This window comes from Eretmochelys imbricata, chromosome 2 (assembly GCF_965152235.1).
Source record: "Eretmochelys imbricata isolate rEreImb1 chromosome 2, rEreImb1.hap1, whole genome shotgun sequence".
Taxonomy (NCBI): Eukaryota; Metazoa; Chordata; order Testudines; family Cheloniidae; genus Eretmochelys; species Eretmochelys imbricata.
Window position 1 is genome coordinate 99934970 of NC_135573.1, and position 15423 is coordinate 99950392.

The window sequence follows — 15423 nt, forward strand, 5'->3', positions numbered from 1 at the left end:
CACTGACCATATTTCTCATATTAAACTGGTAAACTGCAGTTACCAGGAAAACGGCACAGCCGAGTGTGTGCATATTTTCCCTTATACTTACAATGCACATGACTTCCTTGGTAAAAGTTAAAAGTGCTTTGTCCTGTAACTAAATTATGCCTAGGTTTTTGGAACTGCACAGACCATTCCAACATAACTGTGGCTACTTTGGTCATGCATAGTCCCTTATAAATTGCTCTTCCTCATACATAGTCTAAAGAATGATCCTTGCCCTATTTTCTTTTTATCTAGATTAAAATCTAGTTCCTTAATCTTAAAGGGAATTTAAAGCTTGTTCCAGGTAGTGAGGTGACTAATCAAAAGTTAAATATTTGTAAATGGAGGCCTTCCAAACATAAAGATCCCTGAAAGAACATGATGCTATAAATTTATTTCTCTAAATAGCACCATCCCTAGCCTCATTATGCTTATTACACATAAGCAGTACCAAAAATGACTGAAGGAATAGGATTTGGCTTCAGAGGTCTCCTGTTGCTTAATTCCAGCCAAATGAAGAATATGGTGAAGCTGCACTGAAAGTGAAGCATCCGTCCTGAATTTCTTGATGTGATGCAAAGCAATTATTTTAAACTTCTGGCCCCACAAAAAACCTGCTCACCTGAGGAGTTTACTGAGTGTTAAATTGACTGTTGGAATTTCATCCAGTGAATATAAAACTTCAGGCTGCTGTATTCAGTTCTCCACTGAAGTGCATTTGAACATGTATTTTAAGACCACCTCAAAAGTGTTGGTTTTGTATAAATATTTAATCTCCTTATTTGATGTGGTACAGTAAACACATGGCATGTTGCCTAACGCTTCAACAAATATCTTACTGTGTTTTTAGGCTCGGCCTCTACTACATGTACAGCCATGGTTTTGTAACTGGTTTGTGATGCAGTTTACCTGGCTAAACTGGTCCTATTTTGAATTGTAGCCACGTGATTGTTTTGATAGTATTAACTTCACTGTCCACTGTAGCTTAGACCATGTCAGTGTTTTGCTACTTCCACGTGGCTTGTAAAATCATTGATTCTCTCTCACCTGCACAGTGCTGGAGTGCTTAGTTTGTCAAAAACTTGCGGGGAAAGAGTCAGTCAAAACTACTAAAAGCATACGTTGTTTTTAACAAAACCAAGTGTGCATGCATTGGTATTTAATTACTCTACAAAGCCAAATTAAGGATCTAAAAACTGTGCTTCTAAGTACTTTATCCTCTTCTCTATTAAAATGCATCCTATGCTAAAATTCCTCTTATTTCTAGCTCCCTGATGGATCAGAGATCCCACTACCTCCAATTATTCTCGGCAAACTTGGCTCAGATCCACAAAAGAAAACAGTGTGTGTTTATGGGCATCTGGATGTCCAACCTGCAGCCCTGGACGATGGCTGGGACAGTGAACCCTTCACCTTGGTAGAAAGAGATGGTAAGTGCTATAGACTTCCTGGGAAGAGTCCAGCAAGTGTTCTCTTAAACTTGGACGATCTCTCCTGTGGGGAGGGATGGAGAATGGAAGAGCTTGCAGCACTAATTTTCAAACCTTCCTCTAAAAGTGTTAAGAACAAAATGGTAAACAAGCCCTGCCCTTGAAGTAAGGGGGAAAATGTGAACCCTCAAATTTCCAAGTTCGACATGTTTTCTTCCCTCTCGGACAGTCCAAGTAGTGTTCAGACCCACAGTGAAATGGCGGTGTTGAATTTGCCATCGGTTTCCATGGTAACTCACTGGTCATAAGCAGTTGTTCGCTAGGGCTGAATTCTTGTGCTGTCAAAACTAGCAGGCCAGAGCAAGGCATGTAGCTCTGCATCACCTTTTGACCCCGGGATTCTGGGCTGCAGCAGGCACCAAAACCACGTCTGGCAGAACTTAAACAGTCCCCTATGCCATGGTTACAGCACCTTCCCTGGGCTGCCCTGTGCCTTGCAGCACAAGCCAGAATGGCCATTCTGGCATCTGCTTCGGCTTAGCTAGGTGGGGTTTGGCCACTGCACTAGGTGGCATCACAGAAGACTGCAAGCTGTCTTGCACAAAACCTGGGCCCAGGGGAATTTTTCCCCCTGGACAGACTGGCATCAAAGGGCTATAGGGATGAGGACCACACACCTCTTTGTGAGCAGGAGTAGTTGCAAGATCTCACCCACAGCCACCAATAGTAAAGCATGCTGAAAATACTTTCTCCCTCTCTCCTGATTCTTCAACACCCGCCCTGCTACAGTGGTCCCTCCTCCCCATGTTTCAGCAGATCACAAGCTATTTTTATGGTCCTGAGATTCAAAGGCTGTATGACACAATCTATTGGAAAGATAGACTACATTAGTTTAAATTGATCTTGATGCATATGCATCAAAGCTAACAATCAGTGCCTTGCAAACAGGCTACTTAAGCCTCTTATCGCTTTTTGATAATCACTTGGTGTTAGCCAGCTTCATGTGCTGGAGTAACTTGGACTTGATCGTGTATAGTAAGTCTGTCTAAATCATTGCTGGTAGTTAGAGCAAAGGGCTGCGTGCAGTGTGTCCTTGTTTTTGGCCCCACTGTGACACTGAAGCAGCACAAAGGGGGTAGTAAAGCGGTGCATAACAAGGGCTGATGGTTCCTCTAGTGTAATGAAACCTGAGGCTTGCTGGAATTGGTTCTGCCCTGCCCTGCCCTGCCTTGCCTTGCCTTGCCAGTGCTGGCACGTAGGGGGCATAGCCAGAGCTCTGCTGCAATCGGGCAGTCCTCCCAGTGTAACGTGTCTAGGAGTCCTGAGACTGCTCTGTTCTGGTTCCTGAACCAGCCCAGGCTGGCCTTAGGTTTGTAAGGATGGAAGATGCATAAAGGCAGCATATAGACACCTTTACTCTTAGCTCTTCTGCTGAGCACATCTTGGTTAGACTCCAGGACTGAGCTCATAGTGCTTAAAGAGGTGCTTATTCATTTAAAACTTCTTGGCTCGAGTGAACTATATTAACAACCTTCAAGTCTTCTAAATATTTCAATGAAGCAAAAACAGTGTAAAACTTTGCCTTTTGACTATTACCTATGTTTAGAGAAAGTATGTGGTGTCTCTTCAGAAATGTGTTAGGCTAAAGTATCATTTTAATAAAATAGCACAGGGGTGGGCAAACTTTTTGGCCCAAAGGCCACATCAGGGTTGTGAAACAGTATGGAGGGCTGGGTAGGGAAGGCTGTGCCTCCCCAAACAGCCTGGCCCCTCCCCGCCCCCTGTCCCCTGACTGCCCCCCAGGACCTCCTGCCTCTTATCCAACCCCTCACTCCCCACCGTCCCTTACTGTGCCGCTCAGAGCGGCAGGATAAGCTTATTAGAAAGCCTGGGAGGTGGGCGGGTGCAAGTTGTGCTGGCCGCTCGGTGGCATAGCTACAGGGGAGGTGGGACAGCGGGGGCTGGGGGCTAGCATCCCTGGCTGGGAGCTCAGGGGCCAGACAGGATGGTCCCGCAGGCCATAGTTTGCCCACCTCTGCCCAAAAGGTTCCTTTCCGTTTTTTCCCAATGCCAGTTGTCAGCCTTTCTGTTGAAAGTGCTAAATCAACAATTCTCCTCACAACCTCAGCCGAGCCTTGATGAACCTTGGACTCCGCTGAAGCCAGCAGCCTCATCCTTTACGTTCTGGTGTGGGATGGGGCATGCAACTACCCATCTGGGTACAGCAGGAGGGACAGGAGAGTGAGTGCTTCTCAAGGGCCCGTCCACAGCAACCGAACTATACTCCCCACTTACAATCTTATTAGTGGCCCAATCTTGATATAAACCAGTTTGGCTCTGTCTATTACATGAGACCAAACGCTGTTTTAGCTCTATTTCTGACCTGTGCCACAGCCCTGGCCCGTCTCCTGTCACCTACATGGGCTCTAGACCCCCTTGTTCTTACACCTGCTCATGCCCAGGCTTCTGCTTGCTCCATCTTTCAAACTGGTTCTTTCACCACACTTTCTTTGGGGGGAAGTCCGCAACCACTGCCCTGCTGGTAAGGAATGCAGCTTTCACAGCAGCTAAGACAGGGGTGGGCAAACTTTTTGGCCCAAGGGCCACATCAGCATTGTGAAACTGTATGGAGGGTTGGGTAGGGAAGGCTGTGCCTCCCCAAAGAGCCTGACACACACCCCCTCAGAACCCCCAACCCATCCAATGCTCCTTGTCCCCTGACTACACCAACCCCTATTCACACTCCTACCCTCAAAGAGCTCCCCCCCCGCCCCCCAGGACTCCCACACCTATCCAAACCCCCCTGACTGCCCCTTTGCCCCATCCAACCGCTCCCTGCCCCCCAGGACCCTTTGTCCCTTATCCAACCCCCCCTTTACCATGCTGCTCAGAGCAGCAAAGCCCTGCCGCCTGGCCAGAGCCAGCCACACTGCCCGGCAGGAGCAGGCCAGAGTGCTGGCGTTGCGTCACGTCGCGCTGAGGCTGCATGGGAGGGGAGACAGCGGGGGAGGGTCCAGGGGGCTAGCATCCCCAGCCAGGAGCTCAGGGGCTGGGCAGGACAGTCTTGTGGGCCGCAGTTTGCCCACCTCTGAAATAGCACCAAATGCTTGATGATTAGACTTCTAAATGTACAAGGCTGAGACTTCAAATGCAGTCTAGCTGTAGTTGCTCTTGCTGTCAGTCTGTGTTCAATTTATACAATCATATCAGAGATTGGAAGTTGAACTATGTAGGAAAGCACTAATTATAAAGTGTATTTCTGGACTATACCATTAAAATTTTGCTAGCAAAATAAATGTATACACCTAGTATTGAAGACTAGAAGACTAGTATTGAAGACATACAAGAAGACTTGTATGAAGGTCTACAAAATACCTCTTTAAACACTAAATGATTTTAAAAAGCAGTACCCTGCAGAATACCCATATTTCTGAATATATATGTTTGTGGGGGAGGGGAAGGAATTCTATGCGAAGTTACAGATTTTTAAGCTCAGAAGGGATCATTAAATTATCTATTTTGACCTCCTGTATATCACAGGCCATTGGATTTCTCTCTGTTACTAGGCCCTGTGTTGAACTCAATAACTTGTTAGACTAAAGCATATCTTCCAGAAAGGCATCCAGTCTTGATTTAATGACTTCAAGGAGAATCCACCCCTTCTCTTGGTAGCTTGTTCCAGTTGTTAATTATTCTCACTATTTTAAAAACATGCCTTAATTCTCATTTGAATTGGTCTGGCATCAGCTTCCAGCCACCAGCTCTTATGTCTTTCTCTAGTAGATCAGAGTCCTTTAGTACCTGGGATTTAGAATACTTTCCTGGTAGTACTAGTTTCACTGTCTGATGGTCCGTACTTGGCTGTGGAGGAAATAGCAAGGACTTGGCCCTAAAGTAAATTTAGAGCTCTTGTGACTTGAGCACTTAAATGTTCTCCAACCATGCTTTTTTCTGCTGCATTTTCATGAAAATGAGTTTTCGATCTTGTAAAGATTTTTTTTTTCAGTGGAAAACTTCAGTTTCTGTCAAACCTGATGCTAGGCCACAACTCTGAGCCTAAAGCGTCAAGTGACGCTGGCAGAATCTGAGGCAAAGCTGAAGACACACTAGTGCTAAGAATGTCTGATGTGAGCAGCATATTGCTAGCATATTAAGGCTTGCCTGTGTGGGTTAAAGTATATCTGGGACGAGCTGTATGCACAAGACTTCATACAGATGTTCTTCTCCCTGTATCTGGCTGCCATAGGAAAACTGTACGGGCGAGGGTCAACAGATGACAAAGGTCCAGTGCTTGCCTGGCTGAATGCCCTAGAAGCTTATCAACAAACTAAACAGGTATTGTACCTAGAGTATATTCTGCTAAACTCAGCTTGTTAGTATAAGGCAGTTCAAAGGTTATCCTAGCCACAGATTAGTCAAAAGTCTAGTGAATGATACAGTAATTGTGTGGTATCAGTCTAAGATTAAATTAGTACTGTCATTTTGTGTAGGTGGACATTCTATTCTAATTGCTCAATTTAGCTCTAGCATAACTAGTTCATTGACAGGTCAGCTTTGTGTCTTTCTGAGCAGCAATTAGGACACTTGTTAGTCTTACTCCCTCAGTGTTTCTTATTAGCCAAACATGGAATGAGACAAATGGGGGGGGGAAAAATGCTGAAACGTCTTGCAGGAGAATCAGTCAAGCCTAGCCAGGTCCACTAAGGACTTTTTGTCAAAAGTTGCTCTGCTCTGATTTTTAACAAAGTTTGACTCTGAGGAGTAAAACTGACACTGCAATTTGAGGCTGGGAGAGGCAGATGAGTTGAGATTGCCTCTGAATTTGCAACTCTGCCAAGTTTAGGAAGATCATCTAACTTGAAATAGGAATATGATCAGAAATGTAGTTCAACTTGCCTATTGAAAATCACTACTGAGCCTCAACAAGCTCTATATTATAGTAGCACAATAAAGCTGACACTCTGAGAAGTGACACATCTGTTTTTTCTTTTTAGTAAAGTTCACTGCATGTTCCTTACATGCAATCATCATCATCCTTCTTTAAATAACACTTTGGTACCAGCTGCCTCTATTTTCAAAGGAATTATGAGTAGATTGAACTGTTCTCCTCTCTGTAGTAGGCAGTCTCTATGGGCTTCTCTTATGCTAATAGCATCTGCCTAGGAGATCTGGGGTCTGATGTCTTTGGCAGACTCTATCCCTCTGCCTCCATTTCTCCACCTGTAGTAATGTGGATGACTGACTAAACTATTTATTTAAAATAGTACATACAACTAGAGGTGTGTATATATACAACTACTCTTGTTGAAAGTTAATTTAATGCCAAAATCCTCTTCCTAATTCTAACACAATGAATTACACAAAATGTAACTAAGATCATGGATGGGGAAGATCTCTCCAAGTACTGCCAAGATGGGATATGTTTCTGTGGGAAAGAATGGTAAGCATAACTGCTGAAAAAGCAACTAGCTCTTAAAACAAGCACAAAAGGGACCACAGAAGTTGCAAGGGGGACAGAGGTGCCTGAATACAACAGTTAGGCACCACTGGCATTACCAACCCCTGCTTGGTTACCTACAGAGTCAAGCAGCAGCTAAAGTCCCAAGACACATAAGTTTCCACCAACAAATTCACGAAGGTACCTACATTTCAGCACCTGGGCTGGGCCAGTGCTGCCCAAGACCTGATACTGCCCAGCAGCTCATGTGTCTGATACCCAAGCTCTGATAGGGATCACAGATTAGGCTGTCTGTCTTGCCTTTGGGACTTGATCCAGTGGGTACTCTCTGAGCACACCACAACCAGACAAAAGGAGAAGGGGGTGCCCTTATCCCTCAGGACAGGGGTAGGAGCACTTCTCTGGGCTGTGTGAGACCCAGGGCTCAGATTCCACCTGAGGTGGATCAGGGACTTGAACCTCCCACATTCCAGAAGACCTCCTATCCACTGGACTATGGGGGAATTGTGGGGCAGGCATCTCATTCTCTTCTGTTGGAACTTGTTCCACTGTAAAATAAACACAAACTGGTCCAGAGAATAAGTGACTCTGTAGTGGTCAGGACTCTCGCCTGGGAGGTGGGAGACCTGAGTTCAAATCCCTGCTCCACATCAGGCAAAGTGAGGATTCAAACCCAGATCTCCCATATCCTGGATAAATACTCAACCACTGGGGGCTGCTGGTATCCCCACCACTACCCCTTTGAAAAAGGACTGACCTGGTTTAGGCATCTCTCTCCAGGAGTGAATCCTGAGTAGAGGGAAGCACATACCTCAGACCTAGTGCCATGGGCCTAACTCCCTTTGAGGAGCAGGGCTTCGGCCACACCTCTCTACTCAGCAGTTCCTGCTGGCTAGTTTATTTGGTTTTCTGTGCAGCATTCATGAATCCCCTTTGGCACATACCTCTCCCTATGCATCCTGTGGGCAGCCTGGATTTCTGTTTCAGGGTTGTGAATTCCACTAAGCAGGAGGGAGCTGCAATGCTTAAGTCCCCCTTGTGAATCCCACCCTAACAGTGAAAATATTCTTCAAATAGAACATAGCAAGTCTGGCCTGTCGTCTTGGGAACTGTGTACTCTGAGCTTTTGCTGATAATAAGGACTTTGCATCAGTAGAACTGCAAGCACTCCCTAAAGTTACACTAGTGTTTGTGTCATGGAACTAGAATGCCTGTATTCTATACTTTAATCGCAAGCACACCTAACAAATATGCATGAACTGGTATCTGAGCAATGTTGAATGTCTCCATGCTTGTTTCACTCCAAAGGAAATCCCAGTGAACATCAAGTTCTGTCTGGAAGGCATGGAGGAGTCTGGCTCTGAAGGCCTAGATGAACTGATTTTTGCTCAAAAAGACACTTTCTTCAAAGATGTGGACTATGTTTGCATCTCTGACAACTACTGGCTAGGCAAGAAGAAGCCCTGTATTACATATGGCCTCAGGGGAATCTGCTACTTTTTCATAGAGGTAAAGTCCTGAAGAGTAAACCCTTCATTTCTGTATTTTAAACTCCTGTTGCTCACAAACTGAATCTCATCTCCTTTTTGTTTTAAAGAGCTGTTATTTTTAATTCTTGGCATTAATATCCATTGCTGATCTACACTTTTATTTTTAAGATGAGCACTTATGTCTTCCAGTATGATAGAACTAGCTCTATTCCTGTATGCCCCAAGCGTAGCACCCTCACCCCCCCCCCAACTCCCCATGAACAACTGTCATACTTTGGGAGGAGGGTGTACCTCTAAAACTGTTGTACAGGCTATTTTGTTGACATTAGCAATGATTCAAACATCTCTAGTGCCAAGTTGTAGCATGGATCTTTTAATCTAGGCAACTGACGTCCTGTAAGTGAGCTAAGATATATAGGTTGAACAACATGGCAGATGTTTTTGTAAGTACTGTAGACTTATGCCATTGAATCAGATTGTAGGGCCTTTGGAGTAGGAAATGTCCTATGCTACACTTGTACAATTTCTGGCACAATATGGCCCCAGTCCTGATGGAGGCCTCTTGCTGCTATCACGCTCAAATAATAAACTGTCTCTCTGCTCCAGATGCTTGCAGTATAGCACTGTTACCTCTGTGTGTTTGCTGACCTTTACTTGGGGTATAGGCCATTGAGGGGCTATTAAAAACACTGACGAAACTAATGTCTGATTACAAGCTTGTTTGCGTCAAACCAGGTGGAATGCAGTGACAAAGACCTTCACTCTGGAGTTTATGGCGGCTCAGTACATGAGGCCATGACCGATCTCATTGCTCTGATGGGTAAGAGAAACATATTTGCCTTTTATGCTACAGCATCAATGTTGCCCAGCCCATGCTTGAGTAACTGTCCTACATATAATGCATAGTAAAGAAGCTCTTCCGTTAAAGTTAAAACTATTAATTTACACTGTAAAAGGCTCCAATATAAAATTTACTAAGCACTATTTGACTGACTTTAAAATTAGCCAACCCCACTGAAATGGTGGCTTTCCAGGAGAAACTGCAGGCAAAATGCCCTGGTCGCTGAAATACCCATCTGAGGAAGGAGGAGTTGTGTTGATGTTTTTTCATCAAGGGTTTTTAGGGAAAGCTGAGGAAGATGTTGACTTATGGTCCTGGAGCTCACACTTGTCCATAAATGGCTGCTTCCCTGCCAGCCATCTTATAAAATGTAATGAACAACTCTGTGTTTGAAATCAGGTTCTTCCATGGAGTCTGACAAAGAGGTTTATAATTCAAGGAAATGCAGGTCTTCAATATACCTATTGAATGAGTCACTTCACAACTAGAGCTGACCTGAATTGACAAGTATCCCTTAATTGGGTTGTACGCCAGTTGTAGCTACCCTATTTATGGTATATAGAGAAGGCTTTCAGTGGGTTAACTAGTCCTCAGGAGTAGCCTCTAACCTGTGTCTCTAGAACTGCATTTCTTCCTTTCTGTCTCCTGACAAAGGAAGCCTTTAAAGAAAGCAAGATTTCAAATGACATGGGTTGCAATTTTTAACAGTAACATGGAAGCAACACTCTCTGAAGAGTGGTACTTAAGTCTGGTTTCAGACACTGATCTTACAGGATTTTCTTTTGCAGGCTCTCTGCTGGATAAGAGGGGGGAAATCCTCATTCCTGGCATTAATGAAGCAGTGGTGCCAGTCACTGATGAGGAGCTGGAGTTGTATCAGAAGATTGACTTTGACTTGAAGGAATATGCAAAAGATGTGGGAGCAACGAAACTACTGCATGACACAAAGGTACAGTGCCTTTCTTTCTTTTTTCTGTTCCCACCTCAAATTCCTCTTTCTGCTGTACAATTTCAAGGTATTCTAGACTGAAACATTCACTGCATCTGTGAGGGACACTTACAGCTGCCTCAATAGATGAATTTGGCACTGAATTAGTTTTTTTTCCATAGGCAGAGTATCTTGACTTCAGCACAAAGCTCCTGCTGCTACATGCTAGTGTGCACTGCATTTGTAGTGAACTAGGAAAAACTGGCTTCTGGTTTTGCTATAAAACCTATCCCAAAGGGTAGATAGCATGTATCTCCCATGGAAGTCTCTTCCTGTTGTATAAAATTGTTACCTACAGTAATATACTATCATCATAGTACAAACACATATCAGACTTTTCTAGTGTATGGCTTACACTAGTTTTCAAGATGACCTGAAACACCTCAGTCTTGATGTACCTTACGTTAAGGTAATATTCAGTGTCTCCCTAAGAAGAGCACTGATCTTGGCTAACTAGGTTAGTCTAGGTTCCTAAGTGTCGTTCCTTTACACATTCTTAGATCTAATGTCTCCTAGCAGCAGTTTCACTTCCCCAAATCTCCTGTGTGAGAGAGCCAATGAGAAGGCAATCTGCATCCTTACTCCATTGAGCCTGGATAGAGGTGGAAGGGTGTTGTAGATAAAATAATCACTCTTAAAAGGTGAATAAATATCCTATTTCTCTACCTATTAAATGTAGAGGAAACACTGTCATCTCAGATGCAACTAATAAATGTTGGTGCTCTTCTAGTGCTGATTACTGTTGGCATGACTGCATAATCTGACAAAGTCCCATAGCTAGTTCTTAGCAAGCTTGTGTCTAAAGTTTGAGAGTCTGGTGACATGTTAAGTCTGAACTTCCCATGCATAACATCTCCACAGGAATTGTGGGACCACTCCAAAACAACACAGAATTCCTCTGCATGCTGCTCACATGTCGTAAGGTACAAGCGTATTACAGGTCTGCAAGCTGAACGTACACAAAGTTTCCTATGCCTATTCATCTCTGATCCTAAAAGGCAGAACATTGCTTTCTCAGCCTTGTATAATCCTTTCCCACAAATTTTGCACTCTGCACCCCCTCCCCCACCTCCCCAAAAAAATACTGGTCTGTCAAATACTGACGACAAAACTGACTTCCCAGGCTGACCCTATGCTTCACTGGCCGTTCTACACATCACCAACTGTTTCCAGATTAGATATGAAGGAAGAATCAAATCGGTTGGCAAAGCTTTTCCTACTATCTGAGCACCTTAGCCAGTCAAAAATCCTAGGTAAATGCAATTTCAAGATGAATTTTTGATTAAGTGGGAGTCCACTTAATGTTGCGCATCGTATGGAACTTATTGAGAAGAACTGTTGCCCCACCACTGGGCAAACGTCTCCTTTCAAGACTGCTTTTATCAGGCCTAAACTGAATTTTCAGGGTAGGAATTAACTGACAATCTCTTTCAGAGAGGACTAATTCAGATACTGTATACGGACATCTTGTGCAAATTGCTGCTTCAGTTGCTATCTATGCTTGAACCAGACCGACATGGTTTAATGCAGGTTGTCTTGCCCACCTTGGGTAACTACTTTTGGTCTTGAAATTATGGCTATAAGTAACTTTAATAATTTTTCCATTCTTCTGCAGAAAGATATCCTAATGCACAGATGGAGATACCCATCCTTATCTCTCCACGGAATTGAAGGAGCCTTCTCTGCATCAGGAGCCAAGACTGTGATTCCAAGGAAAGTAACTGGCAAATTCTCAATCAGGCTAGTGCCAGACATGACTCCAGCAGATGTTGCCAACCAGGTAGGTATAAGTTGGGAATGGCTGAATCTTTGCTTTTTCAAAAAAATTCCCACTTCCACCCTTGTACACGGGTGGAACCATGTTAAAACCCTGCAACCACAGCAGCAGTTCTGTCTTCTCTGCTGTCCTTTACCTCCAAGACCTTTATTTGGATCCAGCAGATGTAGGATGCATCTTAGCTCTGACATGACCATAAACTGAAGTTTTTGATATGGTGTTGGTGTCTTAGTCCAGCTGTGATAAATAGTTCATAACTTAACAATAAATACCTAACTCCAGCGTGCATTATGCACTACTTGAAAGCATCACTTGCATAAATCTGATACCTAGTGGGTTGACATCCGCTGAAGGTGAGTAACTTCTGGAGTTGGCTTAGTGAGCTTTCACTTGAAGGTTGGATCTTACAGGGGGTGGCAACTTTCAGGGTCAGACTTTCAATAGCTCAGCATCCAGAAACCCCCACGGAGAACCACCAAGCAGGTGGGGCTTTTCTGAAGGTCTGGCCATCATATGGAGAAGCTCCTTGAGGTAGGGGTTGTCTCTGTGCAGTACCTAGCACCGTGTAGGGTTCCAAGCTGATTTGGGGCTTCTGCGTGTTACTATAATTCTAACTGCAATCTAGCCGACCCTTAAACTAGCTAATCCTTTTTGTTCTGGAAGTTGGCCTCTTGCTAGTCTAGATTTGTGACCTGTTAATTGACTCTTTATAATTCTAGCACTGCTCGCAAGGTGCTTCCAATATCCAGGAAGACACTGTCCCTGCTCAGCGTTTGTGTTACAGTAACAGCCTCCTGGCAGACCTTTCCTGCTACATTAGCTTCACTTACAACCTGTCTATCTAGTAAGACAACCCAACAGGAACTTTGTATGACACTTCTGAATGTGTTAATCCTAGACTTCTAATTGCTCAATCCTTTGGTACCAAAGGTTCAGGATTACCTCACCAAGAAATTTGCTGAGCTGCAAAGTCCCAATAAGTTCAAAGTATACATGGGCCATGGTGGAAAACCTTGGGTGTCAGACTTCAATCATCCCCACTATATGGCTGGCAGAAGAGCAATGAGGACAGGTCAGTAGAATTAAAACTTGGGAATTTAAGTCTAGCCCATTCTGACACATCAAATGTTGATCTCGCTAGTACTAGCACTAAATGGTGATATCAATGTAGCAGCAAGATGTCAGGATTGTACACACAGTATGGCTGGTAAACATGGAGCTATGCAGGTGTAATACCAAGATGTACATGGTCATATTTGGTCAATACTAGGATGAAAAGCCAAGGGGCTGCAGCAAGTAGTGGTTCAATAGGAAGTGTTTTCCCTTAGCATCATACTAAAACCAGTCCATTACTCTGGCTTAATGTTTTTGTGCATTAAGCTCTAGAAGTTGGAATCAGGAAGCCAGTTCTACCTCTGGTTGCATCCATATAGGTCCTCCTGATAGCAGCAAACATTTGCCACCAGTGGGTCAAATCTGCCCTTCCAAGTTCTTTGGGATCCCTAAAGATGGCAGGTGATCTAGTAAGGAAGCATGCTGGGGAAGATGCACTAACTCAGGAAAACTGACACAAACTATTTTTTAGTTTTTGGAGTTGAGCCAGACTTGACGAGAGAGGGAGGAAGCATTCCTGTCACTCTCACCTTCCAAGAGGCAACAGGCAAAAACGTAATGCTGCTTCCTGTTGGAGCTGCAGATGATGGTGCCCATTCTCAAAATGAGAAACTGAACAGGTAAGGGACACTGTGGTGTCTGGACAAACTGGGTGAAATTTTTTGACCAAAAAGGCAAATTTAGCAACAGCCAAAGCACTTCAATTTTTCACTTTGTTTTCCTTCAATTTTATTTTAAAACAAATATTAAATGCCCCCAAATCAAAATGGTTTCGGGTTGAACAAAACATTTCATTGGTTTGGTCAAGTGTAGTTTTGGAATTGCAACCATACCAAAAAAAGCAGCTATTTGCACAGCTCTGCTTGTTACTGTACAAGTCTTGAAATGCACTAGTACCTACCTGTGGCGCTGGTTGCAATCTCTTTTCTCTCTGAAAGATTTTTTTGTTCCTTCTGTAGAGGCTGTGGCTGGCTATGTACCTCTGTATACTAAATGCTCACTGCATACAGTCGCTTGCAATTCTACGGTCTTGCTAGCTTCCTCTTCACATAACTTCTCTCACACTGTTGATCTGGCAGCTCTTGATGCAGGCAGAATGATGTCCGTGGGCACTCACAAGAGACCAGACCAGATCAGACTAATGCACAGAACTCTTCTCTTCTCCCCAGGTATAACTACATCCAGGGAGTGAAGCTGCTTGGCGCATACCTATATGAGGTATCACAACTAAGGGACTGAGCTAAGGAGGTGAAAATCCCAAACATGAAATCATTTTGTGGTTCAGAGTTCTGGAAATCCTGCTGACGAGCGAGCTTAGACTACCGAATACCTACAGCTTTACTTCTCTCTTTCCCCCCCACCCCCCCTCCATTTTTCACCCACCAACACTCAAACTCCTGCAGCGGAAAAGCATCAGGCCCCCACTCTAGAAATCTTGGAACACCCAGTAGCAAAATACTCTTCCAGTGCACACTCCACGTCTTCTGTAGCTGAAGAAATGGAATGAAGAGACCCTTTCTAAGGACTGTCTCCAAAATCTGACAAGTGGTTCTGAATCACTTCACACCTGCCCTTTCTGCTTCTTTGAATCAAGCCTATAGCTTGTCATAGGCATTCTTTCTCCTGGCTTGTTTAAAACTGAAGTGAGAACTAACAACTCTCCTCCAACTTAATTCAACTAGCTAATCCACTAAAGAACTCAACATCTTGACCATCAGCAGTTACTGAAGGAGGTTAATCTAGACTCCATGGTAAGTCCTGGAAGCACTCCATGACAGACTACAAAGGGTATACTGGAATTCCTGCAAGCTGTAATGGGGCCATCTCTGCTGCCACGCTGACGAGGAGAGGGGTGGGATTGCTAATTTGTTGTATGTAGCTCTTGCTGCTCATGCTTGTTGCATCAAGGTCTGCAGACAAATCTGGATATAAAGCATGCAATGAAACTGGCATTTTTCTAAAGCTGGCTTTGTTCTTATGTAAATTCTGCTAAATTAAAAAAAAAAAAAAGATGGCTCTATCACTTGGCTGTTGGGTTTCTTTCAAATACTTTATCTGAGACTGTAAAGGTCTATTCTGGCCCATGAACACCAGCCCACCCCCATAAAGGCCATGAAAGAACTAAGTGGCTTTTTTGGTGCGAGAATATCCTGCTTAGAAGGAAAAGCAGGGAGGAGGGAGGGCAGCACTGAGTGCCATGGGCAATCATATCTGTTGCACGATGCCTTGGCAGCCCTGGGGAAGCTACTGTAGATGTGAGCATGATTATAAACCATCTAAGGGTGAAATGAAGTATTAA

General features: G+C 44.0%; 1 protein-coding gene across 4 annotated transcripts in view; it reads left to right on the forward strand.

Moving 5' to 3' along the window:
* Window positions 1-15138, forward strand: part of CNDP2 (carnosine dipeptidase 2) — a 62608-nt gene extending 47470 nt beyond the window's left edge. For all 4 annotated transcript variants that reach the window (XM_077810501.1, XM_077810504.1, XM_077810503.1 and 1 more), the window contains 9 exons: window positions 1295-1457; window positions 5704-5792; window positions 8224-8424; window positions 9141-9225; window positions 10035-10195; window positions 11850-12014; window positions 12942-13083; window positions 13597-13744; window positions 14294-15138. In XM_077810501.1, the coding sequence (XP_077666627.1) occupies window positions 1295-1457; window positions 5704-5792; window positions 8224-8424; window positions 9141-9225; window positions 10035-10195; window positions 11850-12014; window positions 12942-13083; window positions 13597-13744; window positions 14294-14363 (1224 nt within the window). In that variant the 3' untranslated portion in view covers window positions 14364-15138. The remainder of the gene's footprint in view (window positions 1-1294; window positions 1458-5703; window positions 5793-8223; window positions 8425-9140; window positions 9226-10034; window positions 10196-11849; window positions 12015-12941; window positions 13084-13596; window positions 13745-14293) is intronic.
* The last annotated feature ends 285 nt before the right edge of the window (window positions 15139-15423 follow it).